The sequence below is a fragment of the Aphanomyces astaci genome (genome assembly GCF_000520075.1).
Source record: "Aphanomyces astaci strain APO3 unplaced genomic scaffold supercont1.39, whole genome shotgun sequence".
In the NCBI taxonomy this organism is placed as follows: domain Eukaryota; phylum Oomycota; class Saprolegniomycetes; order Saprolegniales; family Verrucalvaceae; genus Aphanomyces; species Aphanomyces astaci.
This window is the reverse complement of record NW_009798302.1, coordinates 475,010-488,692: the sequence shown is the minus strand read 5'-3', so window position 1 is coordinate 488,692 and position 13,683 is coordinate 475,010. Positions and strand designations below refer to the sequence as shown.

Below are 13,683 nucleotides of genomic sequence, written 5' to 3'. Positions count from 1 at the left end.
GAACCGATCGGAGGTGGAGGCTGTACACCTTCTTGTCCTCCAAGTCGAAGTCCAACACACATATCTCACGCAGGAAGATGACGATGTCCACAGCAGTTGTACGGGTCCTTGTTGCGCGTCGGCCACGAACGAATGCTTGAACCATGCTAACAACTTGCTTTGTTCTGGGGACAGTCGTTCTGTGCGTCGTGGTGTTCGATGGGGGCACAGCAACAGTTACAGAGCGCGATTGGAGGTACTCACGCCAAACCTCTTTGACAACCCCAAGCCCACGGCCAAGCAACTCTGCCACCTTCGCAGCAGCAGCCTTGGTGCCTTGACTTCGAAAATATGCGTGCAGACGGAGGATGTCCAGGCGTTCCTCACGAGTCAACGTTCTGTGTCGAGCTTCCTTGACAAAGGCAAAGCAGGATGCAATGGATGGGTTCATGAGTTTGAGATTAGAGTTATGAAGCATCATTGACCTGGCGATTCCTGTGTCTATATTTGATTTTGAGAAGATATAAAAATAAATAGGGCCTCCATTACACTTCTAAACAAAACCTCTATAAATGAATAAACAATTTTTGCCTTTTGTTATAAACCCCGGGAGGTTATAATGTTGTTGGGTGAATATTGACATACATTCCAATACTCTGATGAGAATATTTTGAAGGGTATTCACTTTCAAAGTCTATTGATTATACAGCTCGCTGCGCAATTCTATTTCTGACCTGGCATACAAATTTTCAATTGAAACGGGTATATATTCACTAAAATATAGCAAAAAGATCGCTTGTTGCTAACGTTGACTGTGAATTCTATAACTTGAATGTCTAACCAGTCATGAAAATCCCTTCAAGAACAAATAATTGTTCTTGTTAGCTGTTCAATCACTTGTTGAAGTTTCAGTCTTTGATCTGGAGGTTAATTGTTCACAGCGTAGAATTATATGCCATTCGAATACATGTACGTATTGCAATGCATGCAAAACCTTCGCGTTGGTAACTCTCCTGCTGCGAACGGGGGCTGTGCCGGATTCGGACCGTGATTTGCACAGTGGCGAGAGCAAGGGGCGAATACTACGCGCGGACGACGAGTCAAGGTACACGATTGGCAAATATACATAATGTTTGTTACACGATGAATTCACGAATCTGCGAAAATTGATAATTAAAAGTCGCATTTCGGGCATCGTCATGGTATTTCTGGTATGGTTCGTCAGCGATAACATGAACTTACTGAGAATTGGAATAAAGAAACACACATTGGCAGCTGCATTGCCATACTTTTTGTGCCTTGTTGGTGTACGTTATATACATAGTCATTGCCATTGTATGAGTAGCCTGGTTGGTTGGCTGGCGTAAGCGTACAAGCCACTGATAACATGCATGTCTTGTCGTCATAGTGGTGGACTACCGGTAGTACCATAGTCTCTTCGGTTCGTTGAAAGGTCTTCGGAGATTGCAACATCGACCATCTTGGTTGCGCCTGTGGCGAACTTTAACGAAGTCTTTCGAGGTGAGATTTGGAACTTCATCTAATCATCTGGAAAATCGTAACAACGCGAGTTGTCCACTCATCGTGGCGGTGTTTATGGCGCTATCAGTGCCCCAGATAGTATTCGAAGGTTAAGCCATGTCCAATCGTTTGAATGACCTGAAGGGCCGAAACAACTCCTCCCCTTGGTTTTGTCCCTGTCTGACCTGCGGCGGGTGGAGGATATTTTAAGTCGACTACCGGTAGTTTCCCCATGTCTGTGTCGCATAAAGACTGAATACACTAGCAGATACTACATTCCCAACGTAGGTGCGATGACTGACTATTCAGATTTCCATTTGCCTTGTTTGAACTCGAGTGAATAGCACGATGGACCGCTTCGCGATTCAGCGACCACTTGCCGATGCCCTCTACGGCCGCGTCTTCCTCGCCCACGACACTGCGACTGGAGAGTCTGTGGCCATCAAACAAATGAACGTTCTCGCAGCAGCTGCGCATCGTCCAGTGGGTAACACCCGTCGTGGTCGGATTGCCGAAAACGTTGCCATAGAGAAACACGTCAACCGCCTTCTCAGCAGCCACGGCGGCCACCCCCACATCCTTCGAATGCGAGCTGACTTTGTTCAAGACGACCACGACCACATGGTGTTTGATTACTGCCCCGGGGGCGATCTATTTGACGCCCTCAGACATGGCCCCCTCCTCCCCCCCGTGGCCAAACGTTACTTTCGACAGCTTATCCAAGCAGTGGGCTACATTCACGACAAAGGAATTGCCCACCGCGACCTGTCCCTTGAGAACGTGCTGCTCGACCACCACCACAACTGCAAAGTGTGTGATTTTGGCCTCGCCACGTCTGTAGGCGCCCCCGTGTGCGACGAAACGGTTGGCAAGAGCTTCTACATGGCACCCGAGGTAGTTCTTGGACACTCATACGACCCCTGCAAGGCCGATGTGTGGTCCCTTGGGGTCATCCTATTTATGATGCTGACGGGTGTCCCCCTTTGGCAAGTGGCATCTCCAGACGACCAGTCATTCGAGTACTTTAAGATGAACGGCTTACATAACCTTATCTCAATATGGGGGATCGAGTTGGAGATCCGAGTTGTCGACTTGCTGGCGCACATGCTCGAGCCCCAACCCGCACAACGATTCGGATTGGGCCAAGTTGTCGATCACGAGTTCATTGCTGGCCGAAGGAAGTCAGTACTGAAGGCAACTTTGGAGTCCAATACCAAATGCAGCCGAGCTGCAACAGCATTCGCCTTTGTCCAAAGGATTTTTAAGCATGGCGACCCAACATGCGCCCCATAATTTGACTTGTATATTACAGTGTTTTTTCGGGTAATCGAATTGCCACTTTGATTTTTTTTGACCGCTAACGTTACCTCCTACTATACCGGTATAAAACTGGGTAACGTTAGCTGAATTTCAAGTTAGGTGTTTCTTCGTTCGTGCTATAATAGTAAAACGACGATTTTGCTCCATTTGGTGCAAAGATACGATAATAGAATGCAAATTTTGGAAATGATAATTTTTTTGCATTTGCTGATATCCGAAATACCAATGGTAAATGCGGTAAATGGTCAGTGACACAGTAGCAAACTCTTGGTGATGCAGCTTCACTCGTGGAACACGGTCCGCGCCCGTGGGCCTTTCCATTCTGTTACTTAGTACGCTCAGTGTGTAGCCGAACGTGCAACAATAACGAACCCCATTAATGAAGTAATGATTCCCCGAGCACAAAGATGGTGCAAAACTACACTGTACTAGTAACGCTAGTACATATGTGCAGCATTACCAGCACCTCACTTCATGAACCATCGTTCATTGACGTGTATATACAATGTACGAGGGGCCTATCAACTTGGATGGTTATTATTAAACCTGGGGACACAGCTCGTCCTTTTCGGTCGCCTAAATCCTACAGTCATGTTCCCCTACATGATTAGGCAAATGCAATCAACCATGCAGGACCACTCGTGTTGTGTGCGTGTGGCTTTACCGCGGTATATATATTTACATGGGTGCACGCCACTGTCACTTTCGAATTTGCAAGCACTTTGGCACATAGTATGGGCACGTATTGCATTGATCGGACGCTATCCGAAGCCTTGTACGGTGAAGTGCTGCTGGGCCACGACATATGTACGGACGAGTTGGTCGCAATCAAAAAGATGGATCCCGTCACTGCCTTCCACGGGTGCCAGTGCCCCCGTGTACGAGAAGACATTGAGGTCGAGAAGCACGTCAACCGGCTCTTCCGCAGCCACGGCGGCCATCCCAACATCCTTCCCATGCGGCAAGACTACGTCCAAAACGGCGCCGATCACTTGGTCTTTGATTTTTGTCGGAAAGGGGACTTGTTTTCGGCGATGGATCATGGCGCCCTCCCGAACGACGTCGCAAAACGCTACTTTCACCAGATCGCGTTGGGCATTGCCTTCATGCACGCCAACGGTGTCGCACACCGCGATGTGTCGTTAGAAAACGTCCTCATTGACGACAGCGACACGTGCCGAGTGTGCGACTTCGGGCTCGCCGCGTCGACCACAGCTCGGTGTTCGGATAAAGTGGGCACGGAATTCTACATGGCCCCCGAAGTAGCCCAAGGATTGCAGTACGACCCATCCATTGCCGATGTGTGGTCGTTGGGGGTCGTGCTGTTCATGATGTTGACAGGAGTTCCTCTGTGTCAGCTGGCCACCCCCTCCGATTGCCGGTTCAAGTACCTGAGCCACTACGGCCTTCGCAACTTGTTCAACTCGTGGAAGATGGACGTGAATGCCGAAGCCACAGAGCTACTCGAGCTCATGCTCGAGCCCAACCCTGTGATGCGGTGCAGGCTGGACCAGGTCTTAGCACATGCGTACCTTCGAAGCGTTGAAGTGGACAACTCAGTCGAAATCTCGACTGAAGCCCCCGATGCTTTCGCCCCGGCCAAGGTCATCCTAGAAGCCACCAAGGCGTGGGCGTACGTGAATCGCCTGTGGAAGCGTCCCAGTAATGATGTCGTCATGCCAGCAATAGCATCCGTGTAATGCTGACCAATGATTTATTTACTTACGTTTATATTCACAAAGTGAGGTGGGCTACATTTGTGCGGTGAAGACTTACGATAAATTAATGTTACCAGTTAAGCCGTGAGTGGCAATTGATACTAACGTTACCGTTACGTGAAGTATAGATGAGAGTAAATTAGGATAATGGTAGGTCATTGCATGTAGACCTCGTCTAGGAGCGGCACGGCCTACGGCCTACTATTTAGTACCTGACAAGAAGAAAAGGTAGATCATTCGGTGAAGTGAGAAGCTTAGATCCGCGCGCAGACGGCCTCCCGGGCGCTAGGGGCCAAGGTAAGGCTTGGTCACTACTTTAGGTTTCATCCCACAACTTCATCCCATGTCATCCAAATGTCATCCACGCTTTTAATTCAACAATTATATTATATTAACCATAGTATCCACGGTTGGTATTAATATTCAATGTTGTCTCGTACTAGTAAGTCTTTAGTATTGCATAGGTCACTGGCACAACGTCCTGGAGATTGCGTGGCATGTATATGTACATATATGTACTGTACAGCTCACAACGAATAGAGCCACAGCCATGTCGTACACTTACTACTACTAGTATATTCCAAATGTAGCATCGCCATTTTGTGCGTTGGCTGCAGTTTTGTACTAGTGACAGCTGTTGCTGTGGTAGACACTTCATCCTCGTCGCAGGGAATGTCTGACTCGCAGCAGGAGCTCTCTGATGGACTACAGTACTTCCCCCCAAAGAATGTTAAGCATTCAGCTTTGAGTTCCTCTCCGTGCGCCATGTGCATTTCGATATTTTACATGTTCTGAACTCGATGTGGCGGAGTACTTCACGAAGCTGTATAATTCACAAAAACGCATCCTTTTTAATAATATTCAAACAAGACATTTACTTAACATACTATATACTATATTCGACATGCATAGAACATACCTAAATTTGTACGTGACATTGCTGCCCAGTTCTACTTTACCTCTGGCTCGTTTGAGACGAGCTAACTTGACCGGTAGTAAGTACTACTAGTACAGTACTAACGTTACCTGTTGTCCACGGCTGCGCGCATCTCCAGCTCACTGCGATCACACGAGCTCTGAAGCTATGCCACTTCATTGTCAATTGAATGGTTTTGCAGAGCTAAATTTCTGGACACATTAGCCTTTCGCGTATAACTCGCCAGGCTACAAAGCACGTATTCGGTACATATTGGGTCGTTCGCCTAACTGGGCTGATATCTGTAACTGGTGACCTCCATGTGGTCAGAATGTCATGGAACGACAACCACGCCGATATCACAGGTCATTTACATTTAACACTTGTGGCCATGAGTCGATATGTTCCAAAGAAGGTGCTGGCCGATGCCTTGTATGGCCAAGTCCTCCTATGCCACGACACCCACTCGGGCGACTTGGTCGCCGTTAAGCGCATTCATTTGTCGGCGGTCTCGGAGGTTGTTGAGAAGGCAGTGCACGAGCGCATGAGCAGCCACGGGGGGCACTCGCACGTCCTTCGCCTGCGCCAGTCGTTTATCCAGCAAGGTTATGACCACTTGGTCATGGATTACTGCCAAAACGGCGACCTCTTCGACCTAGTGAGCAACGCAGGCATGCTTCATCCGGACGTAGCTCAGCGGTACTTTCGCCAAATTGTGCACGGCGTGGCCTTCATGCACAGCCGAGGCGTGGCCCACCGCGATGTGTCGTTGGAGAATGTCCTCCTAGACGACAAGAACAACTGCCACGTGAGTGACTTCGGCTTGGCGGCCGCCACGACCGAACTCCGTACGGATGTGGTGGGGAAGCCGTTCTACATGGCCCCTGAAATCGTCGCGGAGCAAGCGTACAGGCCCGTGCAAGCCGACGTGTGGTCGCTTGGTGTGGTGCTGTTTATGATGCTCACGGGGGCCCCGCTGTGCGAAACGGCGTCGGCGACCGACTCGCGCTTCCAATTCGTCCAAACCCATGGCCTGCGTGCGCTCCTGCACTCATGGCAGCTGAGCCACCGCTTCGACTGTGTGACGCTGGACCTCCTCGAGAAGATGCTGCACCCCAACCCGAACGCACGACTGACCATGGCCCAAGTGCTGCAGCATCCGTACGTGAGCGGCCGACAAGAAGCTGCTGCTCAATCTACCTCGAAGAAACCGTCAACAAAATTCAAATCCGGACCGTCGTTTGTCCAGCGGTGGATCTGCCGCACCCAGAATGCTGTCAAAGCTGCCAAAGTGTCCTAGCCACAAGTAAACTAAAATTATTTAACCAGGCCGCGATAGAACCCAATATTCACAGCGATTTTTCCCATTTTTACGTCTCCTTACGTTTGCTTCGCATTTACTAGTATTTCGTCTGGGGGGGCGGATTAGGGTTAAAAGGGCGATACTTCCGTGGCGGAGGGGGAGTAAATAGTACACTGGGCGATAATTAAGGCTATGTACCCTAATAACTAGACCTCTTGTACTATTAGCAAGTAACGTTACTGACAAAACGTGATGTTGGCTACAGAATTGCTCCACTTACTGATCAAAACTCGTTTGAACAAAAAGTTATACATGAGCTAAGGTCGATCGTCAGGTCGTTGGGTGGTCGCACGGGGTCAAACGCGTAGGTGCACACGCCTTCCACGGCGACTTTCTCAGTCAGAGCTTTGGGAAACTGCATTTTATGCGACAGGGTGGCCGGTTGTCGTTTGACTTTTTCCAGTCGCGCAGGATCGTTCATGAGGTGGGCCAACCGCATCGACCACATCTCATCTTCAACAGGGTCATGGATCCCCCGACAACAGCCCCAAATGCAACGTACACTTATTTGCGAAGGGTGAAGTACATGTAGTGCTCGAAGTGAGGGTTCCACACCCGAAACAGTTCGGCCAAGTTTACGGTCCTCGCGTATTGCGTGCCAGCTTCCAGCTGCATCCAGCCAACATCGTTGGTGACCTTTTGCCCCACCAGGACCATGCCCAGGCCAAGATGGCCAATCAATTCGTCTCGCACAACATCGAACGGCCTCCCTTTCGCTTGAATTTGAGCCGTCGTGAGGCCCGTGATAGCCGTCAATGGATCCAGAACTGGCGTCACGAGGATGATAGCGGACCATGACACGCGATTGTGCAAATCCACGAGGGCTACTCGACACGGAGCTCGATCGTTGTGGCCGCTGCCTGTGACCACACATTCCACGGACACGTGGCGCATTATTCACTCATCTTGACTTGAATTGCTGAGAAGTGGTGGGGTTTCCACGGGTGTTGGTTGGAAATGTATTCTCCAGCGCATCTCAACTGCCTGGAATGAGATACATGTAGTATAGGTTTACTGTACGGGCGGCTACATGCAGTATAGTTTACTGTACGGGCGGCTACACGACTTGTTTATATGTATATCGATTGTTTTTGCACAGTTGCTCCATCCAAACTCAATTACTCGTTAATACTCAAACACTTCTTTGTGGAAGTCAAAACCGGCGTTATACGCATGTGTTTGCACGCTCAGGGCCAAACTAGGGGGGCCACACACGAGCACGCACACCTTTTTGCCCACATACGATTCAGCACTCAGGATTTTGTCGAGTTTGGGGCGGGTGCCAGTGTACGCAATCGTATGACCGTCAGCGGTCACGACGGATCCGTCGATGGCGCTCCCGTCCACGTAGTAGCGGGGGGAGACGAAAGTCGGCAGGGGGGCGGCAAACATGAGGCTGTCCGCCACGAGGAGCTCGGCTTCTGTCCGCACAACCCAGTGGAACTGAATGTGCGTGTTGAACGGGGCACTGGGAAGGGTATGGGGGAGTTGGTTGACGAGGCTCACGAACGGGGTGACGCCGATGCCGCCCGAGATCAAAATGACTTCGTCGTATTTGGTAAAGTCCACCGACGGCTTTCCGTACGGCCCGCCCACAAACAGCGTCATGGACACGAGGTTGGTCTTGGCCTGGGCGATCACTTGGTCGGCAAACGACCCAGCTTTGAGCGCTTTGATGCAAAACGCAATCGAATGGCCGTCGGGGGTCACCACGGCTGAAAACGGATGCCATTGCAATACCGACACGGACGGGATGTTGACCCAAAAGAATGAGCACGGGTTCATGGTGCGAGCCCACGTTTGGGTTCGCGGTGTCACAGGCAGTGTAAACACGACGGTGCCGGGAACATGCGACTGAATGTGGGCATGGTACTTGTTCAAGTATCCTCGGAATCGCCACACATACGTGGCAGCGTACAGTGCCAGCGGCACGCCCATCGCGGCTCGAATCGTGGCGCTGTGGAGCACCACAAACACCAGTCCGACGATCGATGCGACACGGTGGTAGTAGTAAAACACTTCAAAGGTCTGGCGGCGGATCGATTCCAACGCCAAGAGCGCCATGGACGCGAACGACAGGTACGCGACAAACCCAAACACTGGGACCACCTGCTGCGACCCAAACGACTTGGCATACGTGGCCAACGGCAGGTTTGCCACTAAGTGCAAAGTCGCTGTCAATACAAACACACGACCGAGCCACCGATGCAGCTTGATCAGGCGTTCGTGCGACGCCCCAAACAGCCATTCCCAGTGCGCGCCTCGGGCCACGGGCAGCAGAATGAACGTCAGCGACAGCAAGCTCACGTGACCAGAGACTAAAGCTACGAGTCGCGAAGAAGTAGCGGTGGGGAACTGCACTAGCACAGATATGGCCACCCCCACAAGGGCTAGGACGTAGATGGCCACGACCACCACTTCGCCCCACGTCACATCTGCCAAAGTCTTGACGAGGCCAGAGAACCACCCTAAGTTTGTGGCTGGAGGGGCAGTCAAACGTTGGTGCTTGGCCCATCGAAAGCTGCCGGAGTGGGTGACGATGGCCCCCAAGAGCGCAATCAAAGTGAACGTCGTCGCAGCAATCCACGACGTATACGTAGGCACGACAGTCGTCTTGGTAGGGGAAACTGATTGCGTCTCCGTCGCCACGTCAAATTGAATCAAAGCCGAGCCTTGGATGTCGTGGTAGTCGGGCCAAGCGGATGTCCCGACCGCCCAGTTGACGAGGTTAGGGCCCGTGAGTGAAATCGCCACGTCAGTGGGGACGGTGGCGGCGACGGGGCGCTGAAACAGCAGGACCAAGTCGCCGTTCACGACCGAACTATGAAGAACTTTGAGCGGGGATTGGTCGGGCTGGTACACAACGCCGTCGGGGGCCGAGTCGAGGAGGTCGTACAGCGCCGCCGTGCCATTAGCCGCGTGGAATACAATCGCGTTGTTGGCGGGGGTGTTGATCATGTTGGTCGTGGGGGCTACGGACAGTGCGAACCACGTCGCATTCGGGTACCCCCGCAGGGTGGCGTGGAAGCACGCAAATGGCCCGAGGAGGGTCGACTTGAGCGCGATGGGCCCGAGGTTCACGGCTCGGACGGTGGATGGAAAAGACGCTTGGCTGCACACAGGGGGTGGCGGCAGCACGGGCGTGCCAAAGGCAATGGACGCCGAGCCCTGGGCGTCGTGGTAGTCTGGGAATGACGTGAACCCCACGGCCCAGTTGACAATTGTATGCGACGTGGTTGAGATGGCCACGTCGGTGGGGCCTACGGCAACCAGCGGCCGACGAAACGTGACAGTCACAACCCCGTCCACGTTGGACGACGACTCGACGTGAACGGACGACTGGTGACCTCCAAATACGACGGAATCGATCGCCGAATCGACCAGGTCAAACGTGTGCGCCGACGCATTGTGCACGAGGTACACGAGCGCATTGTTGGTGGGGGTGTTGATCATGTTGGTCGTGGGGGCCACCGAGATGGCAAACCACGTGGCCAGCGGATTCAATAGCACCACTTGGATGCACACATTGGGCCCTTGCACGACATACTTGAGGGACAACCGGCTCTCTTCGGACAAAGTGACCGACGAGATGGACGCGAATGTGACGTGGTTGCAGGGGGGATCTGCGACAGGGTGGTCCAAGTCCCACACGTGGGTGGACGTAAACACCAACTTGGTCGAGCCTTGCACGTCGTGGTAGTCGGGAAAGGCGGACATGCCAATTGCCCAGTTGACAATCGTCGGACTCGACTCGGTGGTGGAGATGGCGACGTCGGTGGAGGTGGCGGCGGCCAGCGTGCGTTCGAAGAAGTACGAGATTTGAGTAGACGAAGACGATACGTGAAGCACACGGATGGACGCGGACGCGTTGGGGTGCGGAAGGACAGAGTCGGGCGCGGCGTCGTGGAGGTCGTACACTAGTGCAGACGCATCTTTGAGTTGGAACACGATCGCGTTATTCGTGGGGGTGTTGATCATGTTGGTCGTGGGAGCCACCGAGATGGCAAACCAAGCCAGCGTCGTGTCGGTAGAAGTGACCCGAATGCATGCAGAACCACCGACCACGATGCTCTGAATGGACAACGGGCCATCCCCGAGATGGACGGCTGGGGTAGATGCGACCGCGGCTTCGTCACACACACTAGAGCTGGTGACAAGGGGGGCTACTAACGGCTTAATGGAAGCAGCTGCGACACCGTACTTGGAAAACTGCAACCGCGCTGATCCTTGGCTTTCGTGATAGTCCGGAAACGAAGTGGAGCCAACTGCCCAGTTGACAATCGTGGGTTTGTCGGCTAGGATTGCAACGTCCGTAGCTGTAGCCGCAGCCAACGTCCGCTCCACCACATACGTGACCTTGCCATCAACCGACGACGCATACACAAGGTGATACGATGCAGTTTGGTTGGCCGAAGGAACGACCGATTCGGGCGCGGCAGCCACCAAGTCGTACGTGACAGCGGTGGAGTTGGGGATGTGATACACCAAAGCGTTGTTGGCGGGGGAGTTGATCATATTGGTTGTGGGAGCAAACGAGAGCCCGAACCAGGCGGCTTCAGGGGCATCCGTCAGGGTCACTTGGATGCACGCCGTCGTCGCACCGACAAACACACTTTGGATGGACAAAGGGCCGTCGTTCAATCGGACCGCTGGTACTTCCTTCAACAAGGAGGGCGAGCAAACAGATGGCGGCTTGGGACCATCGGTGAACGTCACGTGCGCGGAGCCTTGGAGTTCGTGGTAGTCGGGAAAGGTGGAGAAGCCCACCGCCCAATTCACAGTCGTCGGCACGTCCAGGGTGATGGGCACGTCGAACGACGAGGCAGCTGCGAGGGGCCGCTCGTAGGTGAGCGTGATGCCGCCGTTGGCCACGACAGAGTCCACCACTCGGAGTGACGACGTTTGGTCGGGTTGGTAGTGCACCCCCAGTGGCGCCGCGTCTTCGAGGACGTACAGGGCGGCGGTGGCGTTGTGCGTTGTGAACAAGACTGCGTTGGTTGGGGGTGAGTTGATCATGCGGCTGGACTTGGCAATGGCGAGGGCGAACCATGTGGCAGTGGGTTGGTTCTGCAATGACACTTGGACACATATGGACTCGCCTTGGACAATGCTGCGCAGGGACACGGGGCTGGCCGCCCCCAACGGTGCCCAGGCGGGAGGTGATGCCGTCGAGAACAAGGCGGACGAGCACGTGGACAATGTAGCTGCCGCCGTGGCACTAGCAGTGGCGGCAACAGCCACGCCAAGAAGTGTGCTCACGGCTTTCATGTGTTTGTTGCGTTTGTGAATGTGATCACTGTTTATACTGCTCAACATGCGACCTGACGTCGAAACCCTTCGCTAGTGTCCACGCTGTGATGCCATTGGCTGAAGGATGTCCATAGATACTTTGTGAGAGTGAGTATATTGCGAATGGTCGGAATGTCGAGGACTGGGATTTAGTTGTGAAGCAATAAAGCAGTTTACGAAGTTACGAATGGACGGCCCATCTCCTACGCGTATAGGCGGTTGATGGCGCAGCCGGCGGCTTCTCATTGTTCAAGGGGACGACCTTAGGAAGAGAGAGAGTGAAGAGAGTGCCCTCGCCATCAGGATTGACGACGGAGTATACATTGCTGCGATTGGCTTGAATCGGCCAATCCAATGACAATAGATTCGGCTGTCATTGGGTTATTTTACGAAGCCAATCTGAATCGAGGAAAAGTGAAATGTTGAACTGAAATTGGTGCACTTTGCCAATCAAATGCAGATTCAGCGCACAGTACTGGAGTCGTTGAAGGCAGGTGAAGACAGAGGCTTTTGTGTCGGGCCACCATGTCCATTCATTTTACAGTAGCAACGCCGTCCAAAATGGCAACCTTACCACATTGCCATTGTTCTACGAGCAAGGCAGAACGACATTTGTACCAACATCATCCACGTGACATGAAAGCTTGTTTGAGATTTTCGATCCAAATCATAATACCGTCAAGTGAAATACGTCTCATAATACCGTCAAGTGAAATACGTAGCATAATACTGGAGTACCGTCAAGTGTAATACAGTAATACGTGTCGGACAGTCAATTCAAGTCGGACACGTACGTATATAAGTTGACAAAAAGAATATCAAAGGTTTACCTTTAACATATACCACTCCGTCCCAAATCACTGACACGTTTGATGTTTGCCACATTGTGGTATTATGACCAATGATTGGATTTGTGTGAAATTTGTACCAACCAAAAGAGTAGGATCTTGGCTATAAGGTCATATAATTATATTGCCATTCGTCCAACAACTGCGTGTGTATTCTTCGAATAAAATCAGCCGCTCAACCCAAAATTTTCAAATGTTCACTGGACTTGAAGAATGTATGGAGATTGTCTCAAATATATCGAAAACAAGAGGTGACTTCGGCTGTATAATTTAATTCCCAGGAAGATGTCAATGTCACCTAAATGTACCCATGTCACCTTCCTTGTGATTGGCTCAACTGTACTGGATAAAGTAATATTGTTAATAAAATTGATTGTTTTCTAATTTCACAACTAATAGAATGTCCAAACGTGTCAGTGATTTGGGACGGAGTGGTACTTCGAAGTATAATACCTTCTATACATTATACTTCGTGTTACCTGTATAAATCAATTAGCAAACATACCCTGCACTTAGCGACCTTACTAGAGGTCATGTTGATCTCTGGTAACATGGGAAGCTAATGATAGGCACTTAATATACGCAAATGCTCAAAATACAGAGCCCCATTCGATCACAAACTTGGAGCGACCTCACGAGCACATCTGGATGCCTAGACGAGCTGCGACTGGATGGGGAGAGGTAAGGACATCACACGAGCATACATTCTTAAGCTTACAAAAATACAAT

General features: G+C 51.6%; 6 protein-coding genes across 6 annotated transcripts; 3 read left to right on the top strand and 3 right to left on the bottom strand.

The window, feature by feature from the left end:
• Positions 1–1,848: 1,848 nt before the first annotated feature.
• H257_12295 (CAMK/CAMKL protein kinase) lies at positions 1,849–2,832 on the top strand (the record flags this gene model as incomplete). The annotated part of the gene is made up of 1 exon (XM_009839455.1): positions 1,849–2,832. The coding sequence occupies one exon, from the start codon at positions 1,849–1,851 to the stop codon at positions 2,791–2,793; it is 945 nt and encodes a 314-aa protein (XP_009837757.1). The 3' UTR covers positions 2,794–2,832.
• A 697-nt stretch (positions 2,833–3,529) lies between these two features.
• Positions 3,530–4,649, top strand: H257_12294 (serine/threonine protein kinase). The gene has a single exon (XM_009839454.1). The coding sequence runs from the start codon at positions 3,555–3,557 to the stop codon at positions 4,518–4,520; it is 966 nt and encodes a 321-aa protein (XP_009837756.1). The 5' UTR covers positions 3,530–3,554; the 3' UTR covers positions 4,521–4,649.
• Positions 4,650–5,738: 1,089 nt separating this feature from the next.
• H257_12293 (CAMK/CAMKL protein kinase) lies at positions 5,739–6,821 on the top strand. The gene has a single exon (XM_009839453.1). It carries the CDS (start codon positions 5,786–5,788, stop codon positions 6,752–6,754), a length of 969 nt encoding a protein of 322 aa, XP_009837755.1. The 5' UTR covers positions 5,739–5,785; the 3' UTR covers positions 6,755–6,821.
• Positions 6,822–6,993: 172 nt separating this feature from the next.
• Positions 6,994–7,256, bottom strand: H257_12292 (hypothetical protein; the record flags this gene model as incomplete). Its single annotated transcript, XM_009839452.1, has 2 exons — positions 6,994–7,016; positions 7,070–7,256. The coding sequence occupies 2 exons, from the start codon at positions 7,254–7,256 to the stop codon at positions 6,994–6,996; spliced, it is 210 nt and encodes a 69-aa protein (XP_009837754.1).
• Positions 7,257–7,321: 65 nt separating this feature from the next.
• Positions 7,322–7,711, bottom strand: H257_12291 (hypothetical protein; the record flags this gene model as incomplete). The annotated part of the gene is made up of 1 exon (XM_009839451.1): positions 7,322–7,711. One exon carries the CDS (start codon positions 7,709–7,711, stop codon positions 7,322–7,324), a length of 390 nt encoding a protein of 129 aa, XP_009837753.1.
• Positions 7,712–7,909: 198 nt separating this feature from the next.
• On the bottom strand, positions 7,910–12,103 carry H257_12290 (hypothetical protein). The gene has a single exon (XM_009839450.1). The coding sequence runs from the start codon at positions 12,083–12,085 to the stop codon at positions 7,943–7,945; it is 4,143 nt and encodes a 1,380-aa protein (XP_009837752.1). The 5' UTR covers positions 12,086–12,103; the 3' UTR covers positions 7,910–7,942.
• Between the last annotated feature and the right edge of the window lie 1,580 nt (positions 12,104–13,683).

Coding starts and splice junctions, on each gene's coding strand:
- H257_12294 (XM_009839454.1), top strand. CDS start 3,555: ATGGGCACGTATTGCATTGATCGGACGCTATCCGAAGCCTTGTACGGT.
- H257_12293 (XM_009839453.1), top strand. CDS start 5,786: ATGTCATGGAACGACAACCACGCCGATATCACAGGTCATTTACATTTA.
- H257_12290 (XM_009839450.1), bottom strand. CDS start 12,085: ATGAAAGCCGTGAGCACACTTCTTGGCGTGGCTGTTGCCGCCACTGCT.